This window comes from Podarcis cretensis (genome assembly GCF_951804945.1).
Source record: "Podarcis cretensis genome assembly, chromosome: 3".
Taxonomy (NCBI): domain Eukaryota; kingdom Metazoa; phylum Chordata; class Lepidosauria; order Squamata; family Lacertidae; genus Podarcis; species Podarcis cretensis.
In genome coordinates, this window is record NC_137172.1 from 83,492,441 (window position 1) to 83,519,371 (window position 26,931).

A 26,931-nucleotide genomic window follows, 5' to 3' on the forward strand; every position below is an offset into this window, starting at 1 on the left:
TATTCAGAACTCTAAACATTCCTGTGATATTTTTCAGTAATAGTTTCTTAAGCAGGGCATAATAATATCCAGTTTTTCTAATGATGAAACCTCAATTCTCTGCTTTGAACTGTGCAAATTAAATCTTCATTTTATGGCTCATTGTATTCAGGATTCTGATTGAATTTGGCTAACCTGTAGGCCTCCAGCTGTTGCTGGACTCCAACTCCCATCTGCCCCAGTCAATGTGGCCAGTACTTGGGGTTGATGGGAGTTGTAGTACAACAACATCTGAAGGACCACAGGTTCCTCATCCCTGTTTTAAAACATGACTTAATTGTGAGTGTGCTCCTCGCCCTCTCTTATGACTCCCCCCCTGCGCATTCTGCACACAGCAGATTAGCCACAGTGTGGCTTGTCATGTCACGTGGACCCAGATAATGTTTTTTTTGTTTTTGTTTCAAACAAGCAGTAAGTCAATAATAATTATAATACTGTACTAATAATTATACTATAGCCTGTTTGTGCTGCACATGGAAGCAGGAGGGCTAAGAGGCACATTTGCTATGAAGCCAATGTTTAAAACAGACCATGGCTTAGTATCGAGAGTTCTGTACTACTTGCAAAGTTGTCTATTTTGCATAGTTTAGATTTTTTTAAAAAAAATTTAGAATTGTTAACTACCAGAACAGCAGAGCAGTCTGAACTATGAGCATGAAAACAAATTTGTTCTGTCTAATACTGCTGAGTGAGAGACCTTTTCCTAGAAGTAGTACTGTCATATTTTGCAGAAATCACTCTGAAGCCAAACACTCTGAAGAAGGCATTGAAGATGAACCAAGGAACCATGAAAAATCTGGTAACTGTACTTTAGTGTTTTATTATCATTTGCTTTAAAGACAGCATTTTATGGATAATAATTTCACTAATGAAGTGAATGATCCATGTTGTTTAAAACTGAGTAATTCTAATAAATCCATGCAGGTCAGGTCATGATAGCCTAAAGTGGAGCGCCCATATTCAGAGCCAATAAAGCTGTAGTTACCAGAGACAAATGAAAGCATATTGCTGTCCGCCATGGGTAACAGAGTGCTGAAACAGATATATCGGGGTGGGGGGACTTTTCAGCCTGAGGGCCACATTGTCTTATGAACAACTTTCTAGGGGCCTCATGGGTGGAGCCAGAGACAAAAGTGAGTTACCCTTGAGCCATAGGATACATTCCTGCGACTCAGAGGTTCTACACACACACACACCTCTCTTAATCCAGATAAGCAAAAGGCATTATCACAGTTCAGGGATACACTCCAGTCATGCAAAAGCACTCAAGGAGAGGATGGAGCAGAACTGGTGAGGGGTGGAGTCTGGGAAGAACAGGGTGTGGCCTGGAGAGGGGTGTGGCCTAGGGGGGAAATTCCAAGGTCTAGTCAGAAGGACCTGGAAGGCCTCTCTCAGGCTTGATGCTTTCCAACCCAAGATAAAAGTTTTAGTCTGATGAGAGAAGGTTGTTCTTACAATCTATCAGTACATGTCGGAAATATTACAGAACAGGTGGATGCTGAAGAACATTTTTCAATGCTTACTGCAGAATATCAGTTTTTTTGCAGAGCACAGTGTGCACTTTGGAAGGGACTCCATTCCAAATGATGAGGGTTTAAGTATTGGGTTTTTTCATGCCATCCAGGTTCTTTCTGCTAGGAGGAGGGTTGAGAGATTATCCCTACCCCCAGAACCTTTGTCTAATACTTGAATTTGTGCAGTTCACAGTCTGCTGAAGGAGGGGGCTGAGCTGCTTACTCATGAAAAAATCTGCTAATAAAAGGATTCCAGTCTATTTCTTGTATCCATCTCTTCCTGGCTGTTTGATCTGACCCAAGGAAGAGCTATATAGAGATGTAGGGAGACGGCTGGTCCTATTTTCTTACAAAGAATTAACCGTATGCCTTGTGTCATGCACATTCCAGGTGATTATAGTGAAGATTTTGAAGAAGGTTCAGAATCTAATGAAGAAAATAAAGCTGAGCAAGTTCTTGTGACAGAAGCTAAAGTAAGCATTTTGGAAAAGCAGAACCATTTCATGTTTTGATTACTTATAAGTCAGCCCTGTGATTTTAGTGTCGCTTATACCCAACAAAGAACTTACCAGACATCTACAGTGCATTCCTATTCAGACACACTAAAGGGCCATTAGGCTCTTTGGTAGTAGGGTAGCAGATGCTGCTGCTGCTGCTGATGCATCCATCCCAGACGTAATGGATGCGATTTAGTTGATAGGCTTGCTATTTAGGGTAGGGGTGGACTCTAATATTTAGTATATGTCCAGGAATAAAACAAAGGGCAATGATAAATGTGACAAAGATCAATGTAATCTGAAAACTGCAGCAGACTTGGGGGGGGGGGGGCTGGATCAGTAGCAGTACTGATGCAGAAAAAGATTAGGAGATAAAAGGCATGTTACCAAAAAGACATTAACAGTGCCCAGGCATCACTCTCAGTCACAAAATAGAATAGAAAAAGGCTTGTGAATTACAGGATATGGATGTGATAGGAAGAGAGATGGAAATCCATTTGTACATATGTACATATGTACATATGTACAGGTGGCGCTGTGGGTTAAAGCCTCAGCGCCTAGGACTTGCCGATCGAAAGGTCGGCGGTTCGAATCCCTGCGGCGGGGTGCGCTCCCGCTGCTCGGTCCCAGCGCCTGCCAACCTAGCAGTTTGAAAGCACCTCCAGGTGCAAGTAGATAAATAGGGACCGCTTACCAGCGGGAAGGTAAACGGTGTTTCCGTGTGCGGCTCTGGCTCGCCAGAGCAGCGATGTCACGCTGGCCACGTGACCCGGAAGTGTCTCCGGACAGCGCTGGCCCCTGGCCTCTTAAGTGAGATGGGCGCACGACCCCAGAGTCTGTCAAGACTGGCCCGTACGGGCAGGGGTACCTTTACCTTTTACCTTATTATTTTAATAAAGGCAGAATGAATGTCCCTGCACTGTAGTTGTGTAGCAGTGATATCTAAAGCATTCAAAATAATCAAAATATGTATATTTCACATCATGCATATTCATATGTATTCTCTAACTTTTTAGGAAGAAAAGACTGGCATGCTGGCTGAAGGTACAAAAAATTCACAAGATGTGGAAACGTGTTAAAAATACGGCACAGGGCTTGAATGTTTGATTGGCTTTGCTGTACCCAATTTTGGGTGAAAAGAGTCAGAAATTATCCATACTTTTCAAATGGACCTCAGTGCTAGCTCAGATTGTGCTGGCGACATTTGCTTTAGAGATCTGTAGAAGTAAATGGTATTCCTTTTATTCCAAATTGATGCCTACTATTGGCTTCCTTTTGGAATCAGAGGGTTAGCTCTAGAACTGAATATCTCCTTCCATTTGTAAAAGGGACTGAGATCCAGTAGAAGGAGGGAGAAATCAAATGTTCACCAAACTCCCTCTCCCATATTCTAGAGGCTCATCCAAATCTCTGGAGGACCTTTTAAGGGAGTATAGGGTTTTGCCGCTTAGAGTTTTTCTTACAGTCATTTATTGTTAGATAAAATAAACACACGGGCAAGGAGGAATAAACTAAAATCATCTCCTCCCTTAATGTAGTAACAGTGCAGTCATCAGTATTTATCGCTATTAATCCCCATTTTTATCTGGGAGGACATGAGCAAGGTCTGAAATCAAATTATTAGTAACAGAAACCAGCATAGAGCGTTGTTCTTGAGTTTTGAGAATCATTTTGAGAAGTGGTTCAGATGTGTAAATTGTGTTTATGCTGGATAATCTAAACCAGCGTTCGGCAATGTGATGCCTCCTGTACTATTTATCGGACCTTAGCTCCTGTCAGCTCCAGCTAGCATGGTCAATAGTCAGGAGTGATCCAGAATAACAGGAGGGTGCCAAGTTGGCTTTAACAATAATTTTATAAACCAAACAATCCCAGTAAAATAATTAATATATATTTGTATTAAGTTCAATATATTTATATTTTATTGCAGTTCATGGTCAGGTAAACTTCCTTGCACTGCTTTCTTTCTGACCTGTCTTACTCTGAGAAATGTGGCACCCAACTGCATACATTTTTACACAGAAGTAATTCCCACTGAGTTCATTGTGACTTTCTTCCAAAAAAGGGTGCCTAATTGCACCTTTAGCTATGAAATTTATACCATGCTTTGGGGAAAACAAGCTAAATCTGGTAAGGGCTTGAAGCAATTGCCCAGTAGTTAAGAGCCATAGTTGGAGTTTGTACTTCAAAAATCCTTTCTAGTGAATTGTTTACTATAAAAAACTGTGTTATCAATTTCCCCCTTCCACCCTGTTTATCATGAATGCCTTCTCCACTTTTGAAACATCTTCTGGCCTATGGCCCTAGCCTCAATTATTAATCAAGCAAAGCGATCCAAGCCCCCCGTGCACCATGTGGGAGGGGACGGAGGTGTCCCTCCACCTAGCCTGGCTGCCAAGCCTCCACTGGCAGGGGAGCCCCACCAGCACCCCAATGCACCCACCCAAATAGCAGGTGGGCGGAGCCTAACATTGGTAGCAGCCCTCAGAAATCCACCAAAATGAGGTGTTTCAGGGATAAGGAAGGGATGGAGGGGATATGCTGGGTCTTGAGCCAGCCCTGCTGCCACCACAGGATAGCAACAGGCCTAGTCTTGGGGGTGGCACAACAAAGAGGCTCCCCCACCCATCTTTTGCCTGGGCTAGCACAAGGGACAGAGCTGTGGATGTGGCCAAGCCACTCTGGCAAGCCCTGTTGCTCCCAGCCAGAGGTTTGGGTTGCCGCCTTATATATCTTACTCATGTGCTTTTTAGAAGCTGCTAGGGACATCTGAGATTGCTGGGGTGGCTACTTAAAAAAGTTGTACTGAAATGGCAGAAGAGCAAAGGTTAGAGTTTGTAACCCTCATATTGTCTGCTATGGGAGATACAATTGTGTTGCACATCAGTGTTCTCTAACTTTTCTCTATCTGTTTTCTCTTTAGTTGTCCTTCTCGATTCCCAAGACTCGACCCTGGAGATGCAAAAGATCGGTGAGCAGCAGGATGCAGCTGTGACAGAACACCCTCTACCTCAAGAAACCGCTGCCGATGAAATGAATGGAACAGGTAAACCCTCTTTATTATTGACTACTTCTTTCCACATCTGTTAGCCATGCTGAAAACAGAAGTAAGGCAAGAGCAGTCTGTCTTGGTCAGTTCTAGCTCTCTCTGCTTCACAATTACCCTTTGATCATGTAAACATTTAGAGCCTTTTTCAGCCAAAGCTAAGCTCTTTGAAGTCATATTGATTTCAACAGGAAAGAATCAAGCATTTCAAATTGAAGAGACTTAGAAGTGTATAACTATAGCTATGTCTTCATTGCTTAATGTTTTCTCAAGGTAAAAGATTATGTAGGCAATTCCTAAGTTTTGAAAATCTAGTTCTGAATTGAAGAAGAGAAAGAGAAATAAACATTTAGGAGTGATTTGCTTTGTTTTTTTCTTACTACTTACTGAGCTTAATGGCTAAGGATGTAATTTATTTTTTTGTCACTGGACTGGTGGCAACCAATATTTGATCATGTGAACTTCAGCCTAACACTGCAATCCTGAACTTGTTTCCTTGGAAGTCGATCCTACTTAACTCTTGGGGAAATGTGCATAGGATTGTAGCCTAATGCTGCAATCCCTTATCCATTACTAGGGAGTAAGCCTCACTGAACTCAGTAGAATGTGTTTCTCAGTGGACACGATTCTACTGTTAGTATCTTAGGTAATCGTTGCTGTTGCTTTATTGACATTTCAGCTCACTTCATCTTGGTTGACTTTTTCACCTGTCCCTCCTCAGGTATTTCTGGTGCACAAACGAATAGTGATATTGAAGCTTTGCATCAGGCCTACTGCCATATTGAGCAGTCTTTAGGAGATTCTGATGAGCAAAGAATTCATGGTGGCAAAATAGAAGAGAACTTGGCTAAAGATGTTTCACCGAACACAGAAGGCTGTCCCAAAAATACCTCCACTACTGATTCTGGTAAATATTGAAAATTCCCAATACAACTTTATTTTGGCATATGCACATAAAAGATTCCTGATTTATTATTGCTTCCAGCACAAGCTTATACCAGCACTGGTGGCTTAGGGATGGAGTCCTTAATTCTCTTGGAATCATGTTATTTTACCTTTCCTCTCGAGACACTATTTTCTCATCTCCAGCACTCAATCCTTCTGTTTAGTAGGCTGCAGTTGCACTAGCACCAAACCACAGTTTACCGTATTTTTCGCACCATAGGACACACCTTTTCCCCTTCAAAAATGAAGGGGGAATGTGTGTGCGTCCTATGGAGCGAAGACAGCATAGCCCCGCGACCCTGTGCCGGCTGGAGAGGTGACCCGCAGCTATGGCAGGAGCCTCTATAGCCGCGCGCCACCTCTCCAGCCGGGAGAGCGTGCGTGGGGCTAAAGAGGCCCCCCGCGACTCTCTCCCGGCTGGAGAGGTGACACGCAGCTATGGCAGGAGCCTCTATAGCCGCGCGCCACCTCTCCAGCTGGGAGAGCGCGCGCGCGGGGCTAAAGAAGCCCCGCTTACCCTCTCCCACTGGAGAGGTGACACGCAGCTATTGCAGCAGCATCTTTAGCCGCGCGCGCGTGGGGCTAAAGAAGCCCCGCTTACCCTCTCCCAGCTGGAGAGGTGACACGCAGCAATTGCAGCAGCCTCTTTAACCGCGCGCCATCTCTCCAGCCGGGAGAGCGCGCACGGGGCTAAAGAAGCCGCCCGCGACTCTCTCCTGGCTGGAGAGGTGACATGTGGCTATGGCAGGAGCCTCTATAGCCGCACGCCTTTGCGCTGCTCCCCGACCTGCTCTTTGGGGCTGGTGGTGGGCTTTTCCCCACCAGCCCCAAAGAGCAGGTTAAAAGGAACCTGAAGCCTGGAGAGTGAGAGGGGTCGGTGCGCACCGACCCCTCTCGCTCTCCAGGCTTCCAAGGTAGCCGCCTGAAGGCGTCTGAACGCACCTTAAACGGCACCTTGTTTTAGAGGGGGAAAACAAGAGGGGGGAAATTCTCCCCCTCTCTGCGCAGCGCCTCCTGCCGCTTCGCTGAAGGGGCGCTGGGCAGAGAGGGAGAGATTTTTTTTTTCTTGTTCTCCCCCTCTAAAACAAGGTGCGTCCTATTGTCCAGTGCGTCCTATGGTGCGAAAAATACGGTAGTTAAAAGATTGGCTGCACACTGTTGCAAAGGCAAGCATAATTGTTAATGCAGTCTGTCTTCTGGTGTACACATGGCTTCAAGAGCACTCTCTGAGCCAGACTGAGGGGCAAAGTCCTTTTTTAAAAAAATCTCCCTTTTAATTCCATGATGACTCATCCTGCCATCTGCAGCATCAGAACCCGCACTTGCCTAGATGTTTATGAGGTCTTCCTCAGCTTTGAGGATAGTGTTTTGGTTTCCAAGGAGATGGCTCATTCTTTTGTTCACAATAGCTTCTTTTCCTTTATTTATTGATAATATTTATTACCTACCCTTCAACATAAGGTCCCAGAGCAGGTTGTAGCAAGATAATATACAGTTATAAAAACAAGTAAATCCATTACAGTCATAAAAGCACATAAAAATGTTCCAAATGGAACAAATTCAGCAAAAGAAGTGCACAACATAAAACAATATCTTAATGGTCTCAAAGGCCAAGATAAAGAGGAGCATCTTCCACATACAGTCTTCATAAGTGACTATTAGCCCCATTGACCCTCAACAGCTTGCTGTGGAAGCTGCCACCCAGCGAATTATTATTCATCTGTGTCTTTGCTACCTGCTCAGATACTAGCACAGCATGAAAGTAAATTCTGAAGCACTGACGATTTAGATGCTCATTTTTAGAGTGGTAGGTCCTTAATCAGATACCATTTGAGTGTGTTCATTTAGTAATGTGAAAGTTGACCCAGGAGTCACACAAACTGTTCACTCACTAAAAAAGATCGCATATACAGGAGACCTGACCAAAATGTAAGACAGTTACTAAACAAATACAGAAAAGTGAAGATTAATTGGTTTGTAAGTAGTCTGGGGAGGTTATGAATTAATCTCAAAAGGATTGCTGCTGTTACAAAAGGAATGTTATGACATAGACAGGAGAGATCAGACTACATATAACAGGAGACTACCTATAGCCAAAAACATACAGGATGTGCACATGCATGTACATGAACACAGAATCAGTGGATGAGTTTCATTTGAAAGTATTTCATTACTGTTTTTGATCTAGAATGTTGTCGTTTTATCTACTTAGATCTCCCCACCATAGAAGAACTGATGAAACCTATCAGAGCAGATTCAGATTTTACCAGGGACCCTGCAAGGTATTCATTCTAGAAAATACACAGTTTATGGCAATTAATGTCCTTTCTTTCTGTCTTGTTCTTTGCCCCCTCCCCCTTCTTCAACCTCTGTCCAAATGATTTGGGAGTTCGCCTTAGCTTGCAGTTTGTGCTTTGCAGTTGAGACAGATCAGTCCTTAAAACCTAATCCGGAGATTAAGTCCCATACTGCCAGTACTCACTTAATACAGTTATTGGCTTAACTTTGAAGCTGGCATGCTGTTGTGCACCTGAAATAGATTCTAATGGTTCAGTCCTGCAGAATGCTAAACTAAGAGAAGAGGTGCTGTGACTGGGCAGAGTTTCCAGCATAAGTGAACAGCTCTTCTCTTTGCGCCAGCTGTAGGAGCCAACCCTAGTCTTTTCTAACATAGAAAGTTGTTTTATGTTAAATCAGGCCATTGGTCCATCTACCTCAGTATTGTCTACATTCATTGGCTGCATCTGTCAAGGGTTTCAGGCAGGGACATTCCCAGCCCTACCTGCAAACGCTGTTAAAGAAAACTGGGAATATCAAGCTGTGTCTTTTCCACTCAACCTCATACAAGGTCTGCTTTTTAGCCTCCAGCACTTACGGTTTCTTCCATGACTGCTTAAAGCCCATCCTGCAGGATCAGGCCATATGTCTTAATGTATCCCATTAACAGTCACATAACAATAATGTATAATGCATATAATCTTTGAATCTTTGGATTGTGCTTTCTTCACTCTTTTTCTGTAGCCCTGTGAAAGCAACACACAACAGCTCTGATGAATTAATGAGCCATTTAATACTGGAAGAGCAGCAGAATGATACTGCTCAGGAAAAGCAAAACATTGGCTGTTCATTGGAGCAGCATAGTGGACAAGAGAATGTTTTTGTTCAAGCTGTTGCAAAAGAAGATAGTGAACTGATTCCTCATCAAAGGACTGGCAAGGACAAACGGACTGATAAACTTAAACATGATGTGTTGAGGCAAAATAGTCTCCCAAGTTCTTCAGTATTGCATCAAGACAAAAAGACTAACCAGGTAAACGGCATCTCAGTGTCTTAAAGAGATTTATGCAAGTATAAAAGATCAGCTATGCACATATCATATTTGTTTGTTTGTTTAATAAGCAGATTGTACATAATATTCACTAGTTAGGCCCTTGGGTGCTACAAGGATTAATTGATTGATTATTTCTTCCTTAATATTTTTATCTCACTTACCTTCACCAAGCACCAAAGATGGTTAACTAAATTAGCCTCCCTAGAAAGAAGTCCAAGACAATGGGCTCAGCCAATAAAGATCTCTGTTGTTGAATCCCTACTATTGTTCCCCATTTTTTTCTTCTAACCCAGGGGTAGGTAACTTAAGGCGACTGGGCCGGATGCAGCCCAGTCACCTTCTCAATCCAGCCCGCGGACGGTCTGGGAATCAGTGTGTTTTTACATGAGTAGAATGTGTGCTTTTATTTAAAAAGCATCCCTGGGTTATTTGTGGGGCATAGGAATTTGTTCATTTATTTTTTTTTTCAAAATATAGTCCGGCCCACCACATGGTCTGAGGGACAGTGGACCTGCCCACGGCTGAAAAAGGTTGCTGACCCCTGCTCTAACTTTTTCGCTGTTGCAGTTTCCTCCTTGACCTCTTCCTGCCTCACCTGTCTTGACACTCTTGGCTAATCTTCTCTGATTATGCAGCTTTGAAGACAGAAGGTGCCTTGTCTTCTGTGTCTGAAGCAGCTGAGGGCTAGGCAGCTGAATATCAAAGAAGTCTTAGTAGGCCTTTATAATATTATCAACAATTGTGAACAATTCCTGTTAAATCAGACTTCTTTCCATCCCACTCTTACCCATGTTTACTCGGGTAAGCGAGATCAATTCAGTGGGACTTACTTCCAGGCAAATTGTTTTAAGAATGCAGCCTTCACCTCTCTCAGTTTGCCCATCAGTAGCGGTGAGGCAGAGCCACTCTTCTGACAGCTGTGTCGCTGCACTACCTGGATAGAGCAGGGCAATGGAAGGTCAAGGCTGCTTAGGTGCACCAGCAGTAGTGCTGGATTGGCCAACAGAGCTCTGACCCCAGCCCCATCCAGGTAAGCTGCAGTGATGGCAGTGCCAGGAAGGCTGCTTCACCCTGCCACAGAAGCTGGTACCTCTGCATGGGCACACAAATTTGTTTCCTGGTTATTCTCATTTTCCAGACTTTGGGAGCTAAGAGGAAATTTTACACATGAGCTGAATAGCACAACACATTGAAATGTAATCTGGTATATATCATTGGTGTGGAACCTCTATTCCCTTGAGTCTCATTAGACTTGCCAGACTCAGAGGTTTGCTCACCAGGTTGTTTTGGGCACACTATGCCCTACTTTGGGCACACTATGCCTGGCCTGATGACCAGGGAAAGTTCTAACTAGCTAACAGGAAGTGTGCTCCCAATTCTTCCTTTGCATTCTGGCTTGAATTCAAGCAGATTCTTTTTTTTTGAAGTTCTGTCACCTGATACCTGATGATTGACAGGTGAGCACTCTGTATAAAACTTGTTGTGTTAAGCTCATTGTAAACACTTGACTTGATTTTACATTCAAAGCCAAGCTGGTTGATTTAATAACATATAATGTTGTCTCCAGACCCGTCTGTCCCACACTTGGACTAAAGAAGGTCTAAATTCGGTGATGAACAAACAAGTAACATTCAGAAATACCAAAAATACAGCTGCTGTACATAGAAAGAAATCTCTAAGTGGACCCCATAGCTCTGTTAGGAGTTCTGGATATGGAAGATCCAGTTCTCCATTAAAGCACTTTTCCACAATTAATGAGAAGAAGACATTAAAGGAAAACGTCAAAAAGCCAGTTTTAAAAACAAAATCTCCTCCAAGACAAAAAGGTAATGGATTTTTAGTGTGTCTTTAATGCAGATGTGTTTGATTTAATGTAGGGAAAATGTCAAGTGTAGGATTCCTCAAGGTTAAATATTACTGCATACTGCTTCTTGCATGATGATAATACTGTTTAAAAACGTGGAACTTTTGGATACATTCAAACATACGTTTTAACCTAAAAAAATTTGTTGGTAGATTTACCAGTGCTCAACATAGCAACGTGATTGCACAAGGCATTTCAACTTCTTTAAAGCAAGGTGTAGTTAGTTAACTGCACTTCCAGTTTGTCAACTATATTCAGCAAACTGTTTGAGACTGCAGAGTATCTTTGACCTCGAGTTCCCGAGGCAAAGCCACTGTGGCCTGAGACTATTTGTAAGGCAGCAGATAAAGAGTTGGCCATGAAGGAGTCCCAAAGGGATCACCCTGTGCATGCGCTTTTCCCTCAGCTTCTCATTACAAAGAGCTCCTGTGCATCTTCTCTAAACTGCTTTTTGAAGATGGGATAGATTATCAGGTTTGATGATTCAGGGAAGCAAGTCAGAATTCAAAACAAAAAATTGAGGACCTATTTGTTAAGTGTCCTTCAGTTTGGTCAACACCGTGCTCTGTTTAGGATACTCTGAAAAATATAGAACTTTCTCCTAATTTGTTTACAATCCAAATCTAGATGAGGAGGAGGAGGAGTTGACAAAGTGAAGGGAGGCTGAGGCTGGGATAACAAGTTGTAAATGCATTCCTGTGCATACTTACCATGTGGTCAATCTGTATAGGATTTGGCTGCACAACATTGAAAGAATTTGTGCAAAGGATGTGTTTTAGAGAAGGATACAATAAGTAACAGTGGGATTTGTTTAGAGACCTTTGAGTAGGTAAGGTTGTTAAAGCAGGAAGGAAATATTTTAGATGGTGGTATGTTTACAATATAAAAGCACAGAAATAAGGCGAGGGGGTGAAGTTGTAAAATGACTTGTCAGACACAAGTGCCTTGTTTTAACATGCATGTTCCCTACAGGATTGATCCTTGTTTAAAGTGGATCCCCCCCCCCCCCCAGAATTGTAAGAGAAGATTATATGTCATTTTAAATACTTAGGGGGTAATGGAATATATAAAGAAGAATAGTGAACTGTGGAAAGTGGTTTGGAAGTATGGCAGCAGTATTTGGTTTTGTAATTTTAAAGCAGGAAGACAACAGCAGTGGGCAACATTTAATGTCACATGAGTGACCTCCACCTCCTCTAGAAGTTCCCTCAACACAGCAAAGAGGAGGAAAGGAAGGGGAAGTTATTTTATGGAAGCAGAAGTCTATTCTACTAGTGAACAGGCATCATGGAATTTCACCCAGTAGTAGTATTCGCTTTTCCACTTGTACATTGCATGATCTGTTCAAAGAAATGTTATGTCTCCATATAAATAGCTAGGGCTATTAAGATTACAGCGCCCACTATATTTTTTTTCTCATCAAAGAAACATTTTCTGGAACTATGACAATACAGACAGCAAACAATCCAGTTTCTATAAAGAGAAATTACTGTGCTACACCTGGACAATCATCTGCAAGCAGTCTTCAACAGCCAGCTAAAGAAAGTGACTCTTGCTTACAGACACACAATGTAAGTCATTGCTCCTAAATTGAAATTTTTTAAGGGGACTTGCAAGGGAATAACAGTACTGCAGCAGATATAAACTTTTTGTAGAGTCGTAGGAATCCCTGCTGTCCTGGAGTGTCTCAGTATCACCCGGGTTGTCTACCCTCACAAATGTGAGAAGAGAATACATATGTAATTTGATGCACTCTATCTGTTCTGATCTGTGGCCTGATTTACACTGCAGTTATAATGTAACTCCAAATCATTGCACAAAAAGTGTGTGCAGCATTAGAGATCCCGTTCAGGTTACAAAAGTGTGTTGCCTTCTCTTTGAATTTAATAGAGTAAGTGTCCACTGGAGGCAGGACAGCTGTCATTAAAAACTGCATAAGGTTGGATGCAGAGGTCCATAAATGAGAGTGTAGGAAGAGGCAACTTCTATCCCTGCTCATTCATGTAAGCCTTCATTGAATCATAGCCTCTGGCTGGTGGAGCCAGTGTGGTGTAGTGGTTAAGAGCGGTAGACTTGTAATCTGGTGAACCGGGTTCGCGTCTCCGCTCCTCCACATGCAGCTGCTGGGTGACCTTGGGCCAGTCACACTTCTCTGAAGTCTCTCAGCCCCACTCACCTCACAGAGTGTTTGTTGTGGGGGAGGAAGGGAAAGGAGAATGTTAGCCGCTTTGAGACTCCTTTGGGTAGTGATAAAGCAGGATATCAAATCCAAACTCTTCTTCTTCTTCTGCATAAGGCAGACATAGGCAAACTCGGCCCTCCAGATGTTTTGGGACTACAACTCCCATCATCCCTAGCTAACAGGACCAGGGGTCAGGGATGATGGGGTTTGTAGTCCCAAAAACATCTGGAGGGCCGAGTTTGCCTATGCCTGGCATAAGGAGACCTTTTGATTTTCCATTTGTGGAAATACTAAATTAGACCCAACCCATAGCAAATGATATTGATTTCACTTCATATCCAATGGTTCTCCATCTATTAATTTGATAACATCCATATCTATGCTACAGCACAGGGTGTTCCCAAACAACTGGCTACATTTTTAATGCATGAAGTTTTTTCTGCAGTGCCAAAGCTACCTCACACTTGAAACGAGTTGACCTTGAAGCTGACATCTTGTTTCATGGAAAACTCACTTGCATTGTTGTTGTTTTCCTCTCTCAATTTTGAAACTTGCAATTTGTACTACAGAAGTGAAAGAAAATGATCCATAAATCTTGGTTGTGCGATGAGCTGTCAGAATAGTATACTTTTTCCCCACAGCAGGTTGCCTCATATTCTCCATCCCAAAATAGTGGGAGGGAGCTTTATTTACTGCAAAGAGTTCAGGAAGCAGAGGAAAAATTGGCCGAAGCCCATGATTTGATTCAGAATCTAAAAGCCGCATCTTTGCAAAAGGAGAAGGAAATGGAGACTAAGATCCTAGAGATGAAAATGCAACAAGATAAAGACCTTTTTCAGCTAAACCAAGAAAATTACATTCTTCAAACACAGGTACTGTACCTAGTTATATCCTTTCCCTGTTCAATTTTTTTTTTAAAAAAAAAACTTTTAATACAGTTCACTAAAAACAGCATTTACTATATATTTCATTTTAGTTCTGATAAAATCAAATTGGGAATCATGGCAAGCCATGGATAAAATGTTGTCTCTCATAGCTATCTAAAACACCTTGCAGGAAGTGACATTTTGCGTTTAGAAGGCTACTTCAGCTGGTAGCCAAGCAAGCTGCTCCCCACCCCCTTAATATGTTTTGCTATATTGCAAGGAGACAGGCATAAGATACAAATAAGAGAACAGTCTGTTAAATGTACAGGAATCTGTTAATAAGGGCTTTTTCTTCCTAGTGATTTTATGAAGTATACGTTATTCATAGTTCATGTTTTCTCAGCTAAATAACAGAGAAGACCCGAAAAAAGGAACAAAGTTGTCAAATGCTTTGGAAAGAATTCCTGATGATGGAGAAATGCTGAAAGAAATCCAAAAAGAAGTCCAAAATCAGGAGACTCTCCTTCAAGGGTATCAACAGGTAGATATACTTAATACTGTGGCTTCACTGAGTAAAACTTACAAAGTATTTACACAGTCAGATTTTAAAGCTGTATCCAGGTTGAGAACTATGGTGCATTGTATTAAAATAAAAGGAGAGGTGGGGAGGTTGATAGTGAATTGACCAGATTGTTGAAAGTCAAAGGCAATGGCCCTCACACCACTTATTATTGAGGGGAAGTGCGTGGAACAGGTCTCGGTGTTTTGATTTCTGGGAATGGAGTTGAGAGATGACCTAACCTGGGGAGAAAACAGCAAAGACCTGATGAAGAGAGCACAGCAGAGGTTATATTTTCTGAGAATCCTCCAGAAAAACAATCTCTCAAAGGACCTGTTGATGGCATTTTACCATTGTACTGTGGAGAGTGTATTAACTTATGGTCTGTGTGTGTGGTTTAGGAGCTGCATGGCCAGGGGGAAAACAATGCTGTCCAGGGTTGTAAAGACTGCAGAGAGAATAATTGGGTGCACTCTTCCCACCTTAGATCAAATCTATGCTGTCAGGTGCCATATGAAATCTGCAGAGATAGCACAGGATAGTACACACCCTGGAAATTATCTCTTTCAGCTTCTGCCTTCTGGAAGAAGGTATAGGGTTATAAAGACCAGGACTAGCCTCCTGAGAAACAGTTTCTACTCAAATGCAATTCTGGTTCCAAATGTAGCATAAGGAGTCTCTTTAGTATATTGTATTTTAAAATGGGGTTTCAGAGTTTTTAGGGGTTTTTGAATATTTTATGTAGATTTCCAATTTCATTGTTCTGTATGGGACAATGACAATAAAGATATCGTATATGAAAAGACATTGGTATCTGAAATTGGTAGATAAAAGACTGATAATGAGGGTAGAGCAGCTGGACAATTGCTGGGACATGCATGAAAATGTTAGACCATTCATAAGCAAGGGACAATGTGCATTGATTAGTTCAATGAGGTATTTATTTATATGGAGACGGAAGAAAAGGCTACCCTTCTGGAATTTGTAAAGAGTAATTTCTAAGAAGTGTCTTTCACATGAATACATAACAACTAAGTGAATTAATCCTTGATATTTCAATGAAGGAAAATGAAAGATTATATAAGCAAGTGAAAGAGCTGCAGCTAAATAACAAGAAAAATGAAGAAAACATGTTTAAAGAGAACCAGCGTTTGATGGCTGAGTTGGTGTCTTTACGGTGAGTTAATGTAAAGAGGTCTTAATGTAAAGAGGATGTAAAGAGGAAGCTGCCCACATACTTGCGATTAAGCCCCAATGAACACTATAGGTCTCTTTTCCAAGTAAACGTACATAGGATTGAAATGCATGTCCAATTTTTTGTGTGGAAGGGAGTTAAACTTAATTCTTCCATTGAAGTCAGCTTAATCAGGCTTAGGATCACAGATATCATTTATTTATTTTAGAAAATTATATACCATTTGACTGTAGCAGCAGTCATGTATCAAAGCTGGCAAATTGTTTGGGTGTCTTCTTTTCAGTGTCCCTTCCATTTCTTTAACTTTTCAAGATGTAGTATAACAATGATTGTTTGTTTTATTAAATTTAGTCGCTTGTCATCTAAAGAGCCTTCAAGGACCTTACAGTGAAAAATATATATACATGAATACATTATACCAAAGAAAAGGGTTATCATACAACACATTAACATTCCATTCTACAAAAGGGGGAGAGGACCCTCACTAACATTGATAGAAAAAGTAGTTATTGTGTGTTAAATAGATTGAAGAGAATCATATGAATTGCACTTTTTCTGTGACAGAATACACCTACCAGTAAATAAGACCAAGGGTGCAATCCTCTACCCCCATCTTTCTCACCCATCTTTCAGTAATGCATGCCATTGGGCACTCTCATCCATGAATGAGCACTGTCTTGTTCTGTACAGACCTGACATTTAGCAATAGCACCACCAAGCTGTTGGGCACAGTGGAAGAGCATCCAACAGTATTCTGGGGCTGTGGAGAGGCAGATATAGGCATCAGATGTGAGCATCTTTTGTTCCATTGCCACCACTAGCTGTGCCTATTTTTTCCTTCTGTCACCAAGTTACATGGTCCCCTGTGCCCTGGCTCTGTGCAACTCCCTGCAAATACATGCTGCATGCAGATTACCTTTTCACATCAACCCCCAATGCATCATAGCAGTGAACAATACAGTGCCCATCCAACCAACTCACCATCACATAAAGAGAGAATACCCATGCAGCAGGGAAGGAAGGGGGAAGGGGAGGCGGAAGACACAATAAATCGCAAGAGAGAGGGAGATATCCCAAAGCTCACCTGGGGTACTTTAACATTCACCCACCCCTACTTCTTCCCTATGGGTCCTGACTCCCACTAGATTCACAGCCCCTCCCTCACTCTGACAGTACTAGGGAAAATAAACATTCACCAATATTTCTCACCAGAGAGAGTAAAACAGTCTTCCAACAATCAGCACCAAACTATACCTTGACGTGACATGTGAATCAGGCCAGCGTGAGTTAACAATGACTGGATATTTTAAAAATTACTCTGGTTTAATTGCAGGAATAGTGTTTAGATAGAACTACTTCAACAAACCACAAACTGTATAAAATTAATAATCCTCTCCTTTTTTCAAAATTAAACTAGAGAGCAACAGGATAAAAATAACCTTTTATCATGTGGAGTGCAGAATGCTGAATCAGCTGGGAATCAGAGTTTCACTGACCTGATTTTAGAACTTCGGGCTGCCAAGGCAAGTACTTATGCTTTTTCTTTAGACTAGTTTGCTGAAATAGTCACTACTTAAAACATTATACATTTTGCCAACAAGTTACTATTACTATTTATTTTTATTTCAAATAATGAAACAAATGGGCCATTTACAATAAATTGCTGTGGCCAAGCTGCATGGAGACCTCTAAACAAGACACTCTAATTTGCATTACATTGACTCTGCTGGCACAAGGGGAAATAACAAATCTGCTCCCCTCTGCTGTGCAGGTCAGGCTCTTTTTCCCCATGCTGTGGCCCCAGTACAGCAGATCTATGCCTGGAAATCTCTCACTTTATCCAGACATCTGTGATGATGATCAGTTCAGTTCACTTCAATGGTTAGAAGAGGTGTTATCCTCATGGCTGAATTGATTTTAGAATGCTGTGTTACTTTTATTGTTGTTAGCTGCTCTGAGCCCGGCTTTGGCTGGGGAGGGCGGGATATAAATAAAAATATATTATTATTATTATTATTATTATGGCATGTTTTCTGTATCTCTCTTTTGTTTTCCTGGGGTGTGGGGGATGAAGACTATAGAAAGCAATTTGCTCGAAGAGAGAAAGCGTCTAAAGCAAGACAAGCAAGCCCTTGAAGTAGATTTAGTGCAAGTGAAGAAGGAAAGAGATTTAGCAAGAGCCCAAATCACTTCCACTTCAGGTAAAACACTGCTTTTGAACAGGTTAATCCTCTGTTTAATAATAAGATCTTTTACTTCACTGACTATAAAATCTGTGTTTCCATTAATACTGTATTAAGCTTTTGTGATACTGTGTCTTGCATTAACACACCAGGGAAGAGTGAGGTAATCAAGAGAGATGGCGGGGGCAGTAGGTAGATTATATGTACATTAGCAGCTACCCCTCCAGAAACACGTGAGCAGGGTACTTGCACAACACTTGCTTCTGTGAGTTGTCTACCAGGGGGTGGGCCTGTGTGATGAATATCTCACAAACGAAACAATTTATCATCATACTAGCATAGGAAGCTGCCTAATGCAAGGTCCTCTTCAAAGTGTCGAGTCTTTTCCGTCACCTGATCTTGCTCCTTTCTGGAGATGTTAGAGATTGTACCTAGGACCCTTTGCATGCAAAGGAAACTGCTCACATATGAATTGGGGACAGGCAACAAGAGCAGTTCCGAGAGAGAAAGTATGCATCAAAGACTGGGGGCAGTGGGAGAAATTTTCCTAAATTTCTTTTGATGGCAATGTGGGATGGAATTGGGGGGGGATGTTGGTTCCAGGCCACTGGTTCTTTGCATATCAGTAGTAGTCTGGTCTTCCTATGTATATTATTAGAATGGAAAGGAAGGAATAACAGCTCTCGAAAAAGCTCTCTGCCACCACAAATCGTCAGACTTTAAAACAATGATTTATAGCTTTTCTTTACAAGCGTCATTTTCACCACAAAGAGGAAATCTAAATAACTTACAGCTTTTGTAGAAAGCCTTAAGATATTTAAAATTAATTTGCCTCTATTTTTTCCCCAATGCCCAAAATAAGCTTAGTCTTGAGTCGGATATGCTTTGTCACACTTTTTTAATTGGAACATTTTCTTCCTAGCTGAAAAATCATATGAGATGAAGATTGTAGAAGAATCATACAAAGACGAAATTGGTCGCTTGCAGAAAAGACTCCAGTGGTATGCAGAAAATCAGGAACTCTTAGACAGAGATGCAGCTCGCCTTCGAGGAGCTAAAGAAGAAATTGATAAACTGCAGCATGAGGTGATTGCATTGTCAGACTTCCCTCCAGTACCATTCAAGGCAGTAGCAAGGCAAAGGCCGTCTGAGACCAGCCAGCAAAATCTTACTTTTTCACATAGAGATAAGAGAAAAGGCTAGGGTACCATGCAGTCTGAACTTCAGGAATTTTACTTTGGGAATTGTTGCTGCAATTCCCTTTTGGCCAGAGCTGAGTAGTGACACTTGGGCTGAAACCCATCTAATGTCCTTCAGGTTTCCAGCTGTCAGGGGCTCAAACAGTTCTGCTTGCACATTTATGATTATAGATTTATTTGTCATAAAGTTCCCAAAGGCATGACTTTGAGTCATAGGCTGCCAAGCAAGCTTCCCCATCTCAGCCTATGGTCTCCCTTTCTTTGGTTTCACGGTAGGTCAGGGTTTGTCTGAATCTAGGCTGTAATTCAGTTTCCACTCCAGAATATGTAGTTAGAACATTCTGCGCATGAGGTTTGGCACTAACTAAACTGGGATAAAACGACCCATTCATTTACCATGCTGGTACTGATTTTCCCCTGCTGCATAAATTACAAGTTTTGTAAATAAGATTGAGGGGATCATTTCCTATGCACCGTGGTTACCAATTTCTGTGTTTATCGTTCTTGTTCGTACACATGCAAGTCTTCAACGGTTTTAAAGAAGAGGTCGTGCTAATGATAAAATGAATGGATTGCTTACATCAGTCTTCTGTGTGCCTTTCTGTGTACTGTGTAGGTGGATCAGCTTAGAAGTGAAGCTGGGAATCAGTCTGCACAACAAAAGAAACGGTTGAAGGACAGAGCAGCAGATGCCAAACGAATACAAGACCTTGAGCGGCAGGCACGTAGTACAACAATTCCCCTTAACAGTCAAGGGAGCAAGGGAGGAAGGATAGTCTCTGCTGGTAATTTAGTGTGGCGAGCCATACTCTGGCCTCTATTCTTACGAATCCAGTTTCGAGATGTATGGTAGCATCGGAGACGTGTTTAGGCACTTGAAGGGCTGATCTTAATTTGTTTAGATTGTACCAGTTCTAATGATGCACAACTAGAAAAGGGTGATCTCGGTGTGACATCTGTCACCCCACTGATCGCCAGAGTTGATTCGGCTGCTAAAATTAGGTAAATGGGAGTGCTGTAGGACAGAGATGGGGACACTGTGGCCTTTCAGATGTTTGTGGACTCCGGCTGCCTTTGCTTGTCCTAGGCCAGCATGACTAGTGGTCAAGAATGGAGTTGTTGTCCCAGCAACATCTGGAGGGCTACCGCTTTCCCCATTTATGCTTTAGGAGAGAAGAATAATGGCAAATTGTCAGCACAACGAAACACTGCTTCCCATATATCTTAACTATATATTGCAATGTTTCAAATAGCATTGTATCCAAAGGTAGGGCACCAAAATCCAGGTAGGTGAGGAGCATTGAGTGTCAGAGAAGAAACTGCAATCCAGACTTCAGATATGGGATAAGTAATATGTAATGAAGTTTTTGCTACATGTGTTTATGAAAAAAAGATTTTTTTAATTATATGGTATAGCTATTGATGTCAGAGATAATTTTGTGGTTTTAATAGTTGATTCATGTAATTTGGTGATGGCTTTTAAAGCTATTACTTCCTTATACTCTCATTTCCTGTATGTATATGTTTATGGCATATGGGAAAGAATCATGCAACTAGTTTCAGATCCTCAAGGGAACTTTGGGTGTTATCATCCTAGGATCATACACAGTAACAGGCAGTGATTCTCCAGGGTCTCTGCCAAGGGTCATTTTCCTCACCTGCTACCTAATTTATTTTAAGTGGTAATGCCTGGGATTGATGCTGTTATCATCTGCATGCAGGTCTCTATGAGTGAGCTATGGTCCCTTCTCTGTTCTCTGTTCTGAACAGCACTGGGTCTGCTGTTCAGTTTTTTTTTTTAAAAGAAAAAGTTGTAAAAGCCTCTCTGTGTGCCCAAACTCTTAGGCACAACTTGCTTTGTGACTTTTTAAAAAATCCCAGCCATGTCTCATTAATGATAGAATTTTAAATTTGGAAGCACTATTTCTAAACATTTGCAGTGCAAAGTGCGTAGACAGGATTACATCCATGATCTTAATTACTGTCAGTATATTCTCTGTCATTGGGGAAATGCAGCTCATGTGATTTCAGCCTAGTTAAAACACAGTAACTAATAGTTGTTGTCCTAATTTTTGAAAGGTTAAAGAAATGGAAGGGATACTGAAACGAAGGCACCCAAATTCTTTGCCAGCTTTGATATATGCCGCTGCCACGGCCACTGCTTCTGAAGGGGAAGGCAATCTATCAGCAAAAACGAATACAGTGGATTTTCTTGAGAGAAGAGTTAAGAAGCTGGAAGCCGAACTTGAGGGTAAAGATGATGAAGCGAAGAAAAGTCTCCGTGCCATGGAGCAGCAGTTTCAAAAGATAAAGGTGATTTAGACTCCACTGTGCTTTTAAACAGCAGTATTGTTCTGATGTGCTTGCATAGTTTTTGTTTCTACCGACGAGTAGTTTGAGCTGCTCCTAGGCGCTCCCAAGTGTTAACTGAATCCTACAGTAATGAACCAAGGAGTGGGAATTAGATGATAGTTACCTTTTATATATTCTTTAAAAACTCTTTGTATTCTAGCACCAGAAATTTCAATACCTTTAATATTATAGACATGCTCCAATGCAGGCATATTCATGGACAATAAGTATGCTCATTCCTGTGCAGATTCAGTTGCATAGTCATAACAAAAGATGCCTACGGCAAGTTTGCTTAGACTCAGAGGAGCATCCCAGTGGGGATGTGGGTCTAGGTGCCTATCTGCTTCCATACTAGCAATGTGTGTGGAAGGCTGCTTCCATATGCAGAACTTCCTGAATTAGGGTGCTCCTTTATCTGAGCCTTTTAGGGTGCGGAATTAGGGTGCTCCTTTTATCCTCTCCTTAAGCTGCACGGGGGGTTAAGGGTGAGGGAGTCACAAAACCTGCCTCTTCCCTTTGCACCCATGGAAGCATCCCATGAGCAGAGCTGCATTCACAGTTAGTCTCAATACAGCCCATTGCGAAAGGACCCTGCAGATTATCTGGTCCAAACCCCTGCAATGCAGGAATATACACCTGTTCCATATGGGGATCGAACCTGCAACCTTGGCGTTATCAACACTATGCTCTAACCAACTGGGCTATCCCAGCTGTGTGTATGATGCAAATCTAATTTACCTAGGAAGCGTCACTTCATGGGGTCTTGTCTTTGCAGATTCAGTATGAGAAGAGGATTGGGGAGCTTGAGCAGCTACTGGAATATAAGCTGCTGAACGAGCCGCAGAAACTTCCAGACAAGGCCGCCACCCTTGCAGCTCATGAAAGAGAACTTTGTAGTGTAAATGAAGCCCACCAGATCACAGTGCAAAACCTTCAGACTGAAATAAACTCTCTCAGAAACCAGTTAGCTCAGCTAGAGCTGCAGAAGAAAGCAAAAGATGATGCGGACCTCCAGTCGCTAGAATACCAGGTGGAGCAGGCTCACTCTAAAGCGAAGCTGGTAAGACTAAATCAGGAAATGATTGCCAAAAATAGAGAGATACAGGATCTCACAAAAACTGTAGAAAGGCTTCAGAAAGAGAGGAGGATTATGCTCTCAGCTGGCAAAGCGGATGCTAAAGAGAAGCCTTCAGGAATCCTGAAAAAGGATATTGTCAAACCTAGTCAGCTGAACCCCAGAAATGAAGAGTTCTTCCCCGGCACTCTCGATGAGAAAATATATCAGCCCCACGCTTTTGCCGATTGTCACATTTCAGAAGTCCTGCAAGAAAACAGCCATCTGAAAGATGATGTAGAAAAGTTGACTCTAGAACTAAGCCAGGAAAGGATAAAAGCTCAAGCAGCCATGGCAAATTCTGAAAGTCTTGTAAGAAGGTAATTCACTTAACACTGAGCAGTTTTTAAAATGCGATGTTCAAGGTCACTCCTTGGGCTTGGGGCAGGAGTGGGGAACCTGGCAGCATCCAGATGTTTTTGACTACAACTCATGTCTTCTATAGCCATTAATAGGGCTGATGGAGTTGGAATCCACCAGCATCTGTATGGCTACAGGTTTCCTACTCCTGCTTGTTGGTACACTGTTCTAATAACCCCACCACCAACTCTGGGCACAGAAAAACCATACCCTGCCATTTCAATAAATTGTGTAAATTAAGCCAACATAGAGATTTTTTTTGTAGTGTATTGTGCTTCCAACATGGGAAGAGTCAATGAGTTATGCATAGCTTTGTTCACTGAACAATGGAAACCTTATCATGCTGGAAAACAGTGACTTCCTCTCTCCGCCATCCCTATTTTAATTGTAATGCAGCTGCAAAAGGCTGCTATTCCACTTGGGGCAGTGGTGGCTTGAAGCAGCAGGAGGAGAAAGAATGTGTTTTAACACCTTTGTGACATGTACATTTTTATTTATGTATTCCGTTTTCATGGGAGCTCAGCCTAGCTGTAAATCTGGACGTGTAAATGTCACCCCAAATAATTTCACTGATACTCCAGTATACAAGAGGAGCTTTAAAAATCAAGCCCCCGCATAGCTGTTTTCTAGGGAAAAAACCACACACACAAGCACACACCCTACATTTAATGTGCAGTTTGGTTCTAAGGCAGCTGTCCCCATCAGGGACTAAGGGCCAAGCTAGGCATGACCTTCTTCATATCTTTAACCTTGTGCTTGTATTTTCAAAATGTAGTAGGCGCAGGAGGATATGCGTTGGATTGGGGCCATGACAAGAGGAGCTTTAAACTCCTTTCTCCAACTGCATACCTGATTCTCTTTCCACTTATGCCTGTTATTTGCAATTGGATAAAATCTTCAGATGGCACCATTTTCTCCCATGGTTAGCACTGGGTGGTGGGAATGGCATTTCCAGTTGGGACCATGGTTGGGGGACAAAGGCTTCAAGCCCCTTTCCCATGTCACAGTACCTATCCAGCTGGGAAGACCACATGCCAAATATTTGTGTTTTTAAAGGGCATGCAGACCAAGGCTAATGCCAGGTTCATTTTGGGGCAAACCCAACATTTCTTTAGCATTCTTATCCCTTGCCCTCTTTTTGTACATGAGCCAAGATATATTGTACAGGAAGGATTCTAGGCAGAAAAGGATACTGCTACAGGAACATCACAGGCATACATGCACATACAAATCTAAAATGTGTTGTTTTTCATGAAAATGCAGTGTTATTTTCTGATGTTTCCAACAAACTTCTACATACTATTTTATTTTGCAACATTTACAGGGCAAAGGAAGATTTGGAAGAATACACTACAGCGCTTAAAGCATCACATCAAAAGGAGCTGGAGAAAATTCTTTGTCAGTATGCTATGGAGCATTCAACTTCCAAGGCAGCCGAGTTAAATAGCAAAATTTCAGCACAGGAGGTGAGGAAGACCAGTCGTCTGTCTCACTGCTTCAAAAAACTGCCAGCGTTTCCTGTTTCTCAATGTTTCGTACTGTAATCTTGCCTCTGAAATATACTATGGTAATAGTTTTGTATTCATTTAAGGTGAAGTTCACAATTCTCCATTCCAGTGTCTTTTTGTGTTCCTAGTCATAGCTGATCTTACATGCTTAGTCAGAGTTAAATTCAAGTGATCTTAATACAGCTTTACTCAACAAAAGTTCAAGTTGTTAAACCAAAGCTCCACTTACCTACTTGTAATAGGATTCAAGAGATACTTTGTTGAAAAATTCTAATAATTGAAAATCTTTCCATAGGTCTTTATTAAACATCTTCAGCAACAAGTTCGTGAGTTGCAAAGAGATCAAGAAGCGCTTGCAGTTTCACAAAAGCGAGAGCAAATTCTTCAAAAAGAGGTAATTCAGAGTATTAGAATTTTGATTCTTTAAAACGACAGTTTGAGCAGGAACAACAATGTGGTGCCCAGACTCTGCCCTCTTCCCCCTTTCTGCAATTTATGTACAGTGGTACCTTGGGTTACATACGCTTCAGGTTACTGACTCCGCTAACCCAGAAATATTACCTCGGGTTAAGAACTTTGCTTCAGGGTGAGAACAAAAATCGTGCTCCGGTGGTGCGGCAGCAGCGGGAGGCCCCATTAGCTAAAGTGGTGCTTCAGGTTAAGAACAGTTTCAGGTTAAGAACGGACCTCCAGAACGAATTAGGTATGTAACCAGAGGTACCACTGTATTGGCTTTGGTGCTCCGTTCATTGAGACTTTAAGCCAGAGTTTTCCATTGCATTTTAAATGGGAAACAGGGGTGCAGTATTGTACTGTAGAATGAGATATAAAACCAAAAATAAAAACTAATTTTTACATGTGACAATGTGCGCATACACACACACACAAAATACATATATACCTTGGTTTTCGAACAGCCTAGTTCTCGAATGTTTTGGCTCCCGAACGATCGAAACCCAGAAGTGGTTGTTCCAATTTTTGAACATCCAACAGGACTGCTGCAGCTTCCGATTGGCTGCAGCTGCAGGAGCTCTCTCTAGCAAGTGTACTTGGGATTCCAGCCTTGCCGCTAAGCTAGTGCAATCCATATGACTTCTATCCTCTTTATATAATAAATAGTAGGGATATTTTAATAAACAAGTGCACTTATTAGATTCCAGTGTGCTGCATCCCATACTGAATCAATGGGGATGGTGTGCTTACTGAATTCCTTTTGGGGAAACTCCTATCCCCAGGAATGTTTTGAGTGGGTGTAGGAACATCTGTTGCTGCTAATGCAGTTGAACATACACAAAAAAACAAAACAGGTAATTTCGTGTTCTCAAATTTTAGATGGCAAAACTGTTAGAAGAACTTGGAGAGGCCAGAGAGAGCCAGACCCCAGAGATGAAACGATTTGTGTGTCTAGAAAGGAAGATCAAACACTTGGAGGCCAGATATGAACAAAGAGAACAAGAACTTCATGAGGTAAATAAAACAGGGAATTCTTCTCTTTAAAAAGTCAATGTGTCAAATGTCTGAGCACAAATGCCCTTCAAAATGCTTAATGTGACAAGTACTTAAATTATGGAGTCTCAAGCCACATCTAAAAAGTCTGATAGACCTGCAACCTGATTTAGTCAGTATTTAGATGTGTTGATTTGTAGAGCCCCTTCCAAAGAATTTTTAAAACAAGTATAAATGAAAGGTTTTCTAAATGCTCTGATAATGAAATAGTCGGGTTTAGAAATTATGCTGCCATCTCTCATCAATGAACCTGCTTACTACCCAGGTAATACAGCAAACACAGCATATTGCAGAAGATGAACAAATCCTGGAAACTGAGAAATGGCGGAAGCTGGCACTGTTGAAGAACCAAGAGCTTGAGAAATTTCGCATTGAACTGGATTCGATTTTGGATGTTCTACGGCAGCTGCAGAAACAGGGTGTTATCATTCCACCAGGTGGCCCAAGCATGCCGGAAAATGACTGGAAGACTAGAAAGCTCCTCATTTAATCAGTGAAACAGCTTCAATAGAGAGAGAAGATGAAGCCTTGCCACAAAAGGTGATTAGTTTTTAACTTTATAGTTGTACCCAGGTTTCTCCTGTATACATTTATCCCTATCCTTGCTGACTTGTTTTTATTCTGTATATTAAATAATACTACTTGCAAATTTGAAGTGCTGAACTTTTTTT

General features: G+C 41.8%; 1 protein-coding gene across 5 annotated transcripts in view; it reads left to right on the top strand.

Annotated features, from left to right (window-relative positions):
* CEP162 (centrosomal protein 162) overlaps nucleotides 1-26,909 on the top strand; it is a 37,966-nt gene extending 11,057 nt beyond the window's left edge. For 3 of the 5 annotated variants that reach the window (XM_079971099.1, XM_079971101.1, XM_079971100.1), the window contains 22 exons: nucleotides 771-838; nucleotides 1,944-2,026; nucleotides 3,067-3,094; nucleotides 4,974-5,096; nucleotides 5,818-6,003; nucleotides 8,254-8,323; nucleotides 9,063-9,351; nucleotides 10,940-11,198; nucleotides 12,662-12,807; nucleotides 14,060-14,290; nucleotides 14,688-14,825; nucleotides 15,908-16,020; nucleotides 17,456-17,561; nucleotides 18,113-18,239; nucleotides 19,144-19,307; nucleotides 20,037-20,141; nucleotides 21,500-21,733; nucleotides 22,548-23,206; nucleotides 24,571-24,712; nucleotides 25,050-25,148; nucleotides 26,087-26,221; nucleotides 26,526-26,909. In XM_079971099.1, the coding sequence (XP_079827225.1) occupies nucleotides 771-838; nucleotides 1,944-2,026; nucleotides 3,067-3,094; nucleotides 4,974-5,096; nucleotides 5,818-6,003; nucleotides 8,254-8,323; nucleotides 9,063-9,351; nucleotides 10,940-11,198; nucleotides 12,662-12,807; nucleotides 14,060-14,290; nucleotides 14,688-14,825; nucleotides 15,908-16,020; nucleotides 17,456-17,561; nucleotides 18,113-18,239; nucleotides 19,144-19,307; nucleotides 20,037-20,141; nucleotides 21,500-21,733; nucleotides 22,548-23,206; nucleotides 24,571-24,712; nucleotides 25,050-25,148; nucleotides 26,087-26,221; nucleotides 26,526-26,750 (3,730 nt within the window). In that variant the 3' untranslated portion in view covers nucleotides 26,751-26,909. The remainder of the gene's footprint in view (nucleotides 1-770; nucleotides 839-1,943; nucleotides 2,027-3,066; nucleotides 3,095-4,973; nucleotides 5,097-5,817; nucleotides 6,004-8,253; nucleotides 8,324-9,062; nucleotides 9,352-10,939; nucleotides 11,199-12,661; nucleotides 12,808-14,059; nucleotides 14,291-14,687; nucleotides 14,826-15,907; nucleotides 16,021-17,455; nucleotides 17,562-18,112; nucleotides 18,240-19,143; nucleotides 19,308-20,036; nucleotides 20,142-21,499; nucleotides 21,734-22,547; nucleotides 23,207-24,570; nucleotides 24,713-25,049; nucleotides 25,149-26,086; nucleotides 26,222-26,525) is intronic. The other 2 variants (XM_079971103.1, XM_079971102.1) reach the window with 2 other exon arrangements.
* The last annotated feature ends 22 nt before the right edge of the window (nucleotides 26,910-26,931 follow it).